This window comes from Brassica oleracea, chromosome C4 (genome assembly GCF_000695525.1).
Source record: "Brassica oleracea var. oleracea cultivar TO1000 chromosome C4, BOL, whole genome shotgun sequence".
In the NCBI taxonomy this organism is placed as follows: Eukaryota; Viridiplantae; Streptophyta; class Magnoliopsida; order Brassicales; family Brassicaceae; genus Brassica; species Brassica oleracea.
Genome location: NC_027751.1, coordinates 43959853 through 43961990, shown reverse-complemented (window position 1 = coordinate 43961990; position 2138 = coordinate 43959853). Strand labels below are relative to the sequence as shown.

The following is a 2138-nucleotide window of genomic DNA, read 5'->3' as shown; positions in this document are numbered from 1 at the left end:
GGGGGTTGGGTTAAAATATTTCTGATTTTATTATTTTCAAAATTTTAAGTATTTATTTATTTTCTATAATTAATAATTAATTAATTAAAATTGTTAATAAGACTATAATTGTTATTTAACTTTTTAATCAAATATACTTTGTCATCTTAAATAAAATAAAAGGTTATTTAAAAGATTTACCCTTATAATATACTTTAAGTGTATAATATATATATAGAAAATGTATCTGAAACAAAAAGTACAGAGAGAGAATGTATATATTGTGGGTTTGGTGCGATGTATGGTGTGGCGACTTGGCCTGCATTCTAGTGGTACGTGTGTTGAGTGTTTGAAAACGAAAACAACCTCATCCGCTTAATTTATCCCAGGGACGTGGATATTCGTTTACCTCCTCATTTTTTTGTTCTTCTGTACTCCCAGTATTGCAAGGCATCTTCTAAATTCCAGATGATTAACACTAATTTTAATTAACTTGATAAATAAAAAAAATTAACTTTGTTTAAATTAAATAATTAGATAAAAAGCTAAGATATGTGTGTACAGAAAGAACAAACAATAAGAGAGGTAAAGGAAACGATTGACTTCTTAGTTTTTTGGTGGCTGAAAACAAATTAAACGATGGCGATGATTCTGCAAGTCCCTTCGTCGACTCCGTCTTCCTTGTGGAACACCAGAGACACTAAAACTCGATTCTTCTTCTTCTCTTCAATCCAAACTTCGTCGGAGTCCAATACGAAGAAATTCAGATGCAGAGCCGTCCGAGAGAAAGCCGAGGAGAAGAACACTTCCCCGCCCTCTCCTGAGGAAGTTACCAAGAAATATGGACTCGAAGTTGGTCTATGGAAGGTCTCTTTCTTATCTTCAATCTTCTTGGATGATCATATGTTTACAATTTTTGAAATGAACAATACAGATATTGAGCTCAAAGGACGAAGAAAGTGATGGAGAGGAGAAGAAGAAGAAGTCAAAAACAGATGAAGCTAAGGAGTTACTTGCAAAGTACGGCGGTGCTTACCTAGCAACATCCATCACCCTTTCCCTCGTTTCCTTCTCGCTCTGCTACGCTCTCGTCACTTCTGGTGTTGATGTTCAAGCTCTCCTTCTCAAGGTTTTCCTTTTATCTTCTTTTATACTAAACTTTATGTGTTTCTTGTTCTTGAATTTGAGTAATTATAGCTCTTGTTTTGTTTTCAAAGGTTGGGATCTCGACGAATGAGACGGGAGAGAAAGTGGGAGCCTTTGCTTTGGCTTACGCAGCGCATAAAGCTGCTTCTCCCATAAGGTTTCCTCCCACGGTGGCTTTGACTCCTATTGTTGCTAATTGGATTGGGAAGAAAGTTGACAAGGAGAAGGATGATGAATAGTCTTTTCCTTTTTGTTTATATATACATATTACTGGATAATAATTAATTCTGTCTACAAAGAGTTTTTAACATCTCGTGAGTATGAATCAAAGAGTGGCAGAATCCAAGTTGTGCGACTTCTTTAGACTTGTCCATTTGAGAACTGTAATTTACTGACTTTACCGCTCGGCAGTGGTTAGACTAGTAGTCTTCATCCATGTTCGTCGTGTATGGTTCCAAGGATCTTTGTGTGTGCTTCTGTTATGTACATGAAAATGGTCACGAAACAACCATCTTCAACACCCACTTTCAACGGTCGATTTTTCTGTTGCTTATGTTTGTTGTTCCAGTACTTATCCCTGTCATTCCTCACTATTTAATACTTCTTTTGCTTGCTCGACTCCGACATGATCTGGCTAATTAGGAAAAACCTTGTTCTTTGTTTAGTGTTGTTGCATTTAAAACACTCCAAATAACAATAGTATTTTGTTCTACTAATGTTTCTCCACAAGAACTGTCTTGCTGTTAATGAGAGTTTTGTTGTGGACTCTCATGAAAACCGTTTAATATCATCCACTCCACATTTCTAAGCCTTGGTATCTTTGTTCTAACATCTGAGAAGCCTCTTTATGCAGTTATGCTACTTGGCAAACAAAGGAGAAAAGATAAGATGTAAAAGTGGATGCAACTACTCTAATAATGGCACGGAGAACAAACGTTACACACAAGAAATATTTATCAATACTGTATAGAACAACACATCACTGCGAACAACAAAACAGAGTTTTTTTTTTT

The 2138-nt window shown here is 35.7% G+C and overlaps 1 protein-coding gene across 1 annotated transcript; it reads left to right on the top strand.

The window, feature by feature from the left end:
* Positions 1 to 543: 543 nt before the first annotated feature.
* LOC106337617 lies at positions 544 to 1607 on the top strand. The gene is made up of 3 exons (XM_013776722.1): positions 544 to 846; positions 914 to 1108; positions 1197 to 1607. The coding sequence occupies exons 1-3, from the start codon at positions 619 to 621 to the stop codon at positions 1362 to 1364; spliced, it is 591 nt and encodes a 196-aa protein (XP_013632176.1). The 5' UTR covers positions 544 to 618; the 3' UTR covers positions 1365 to 1607.
* Positions 1608 to 2138: the final 531 nt, after the last annotated feature.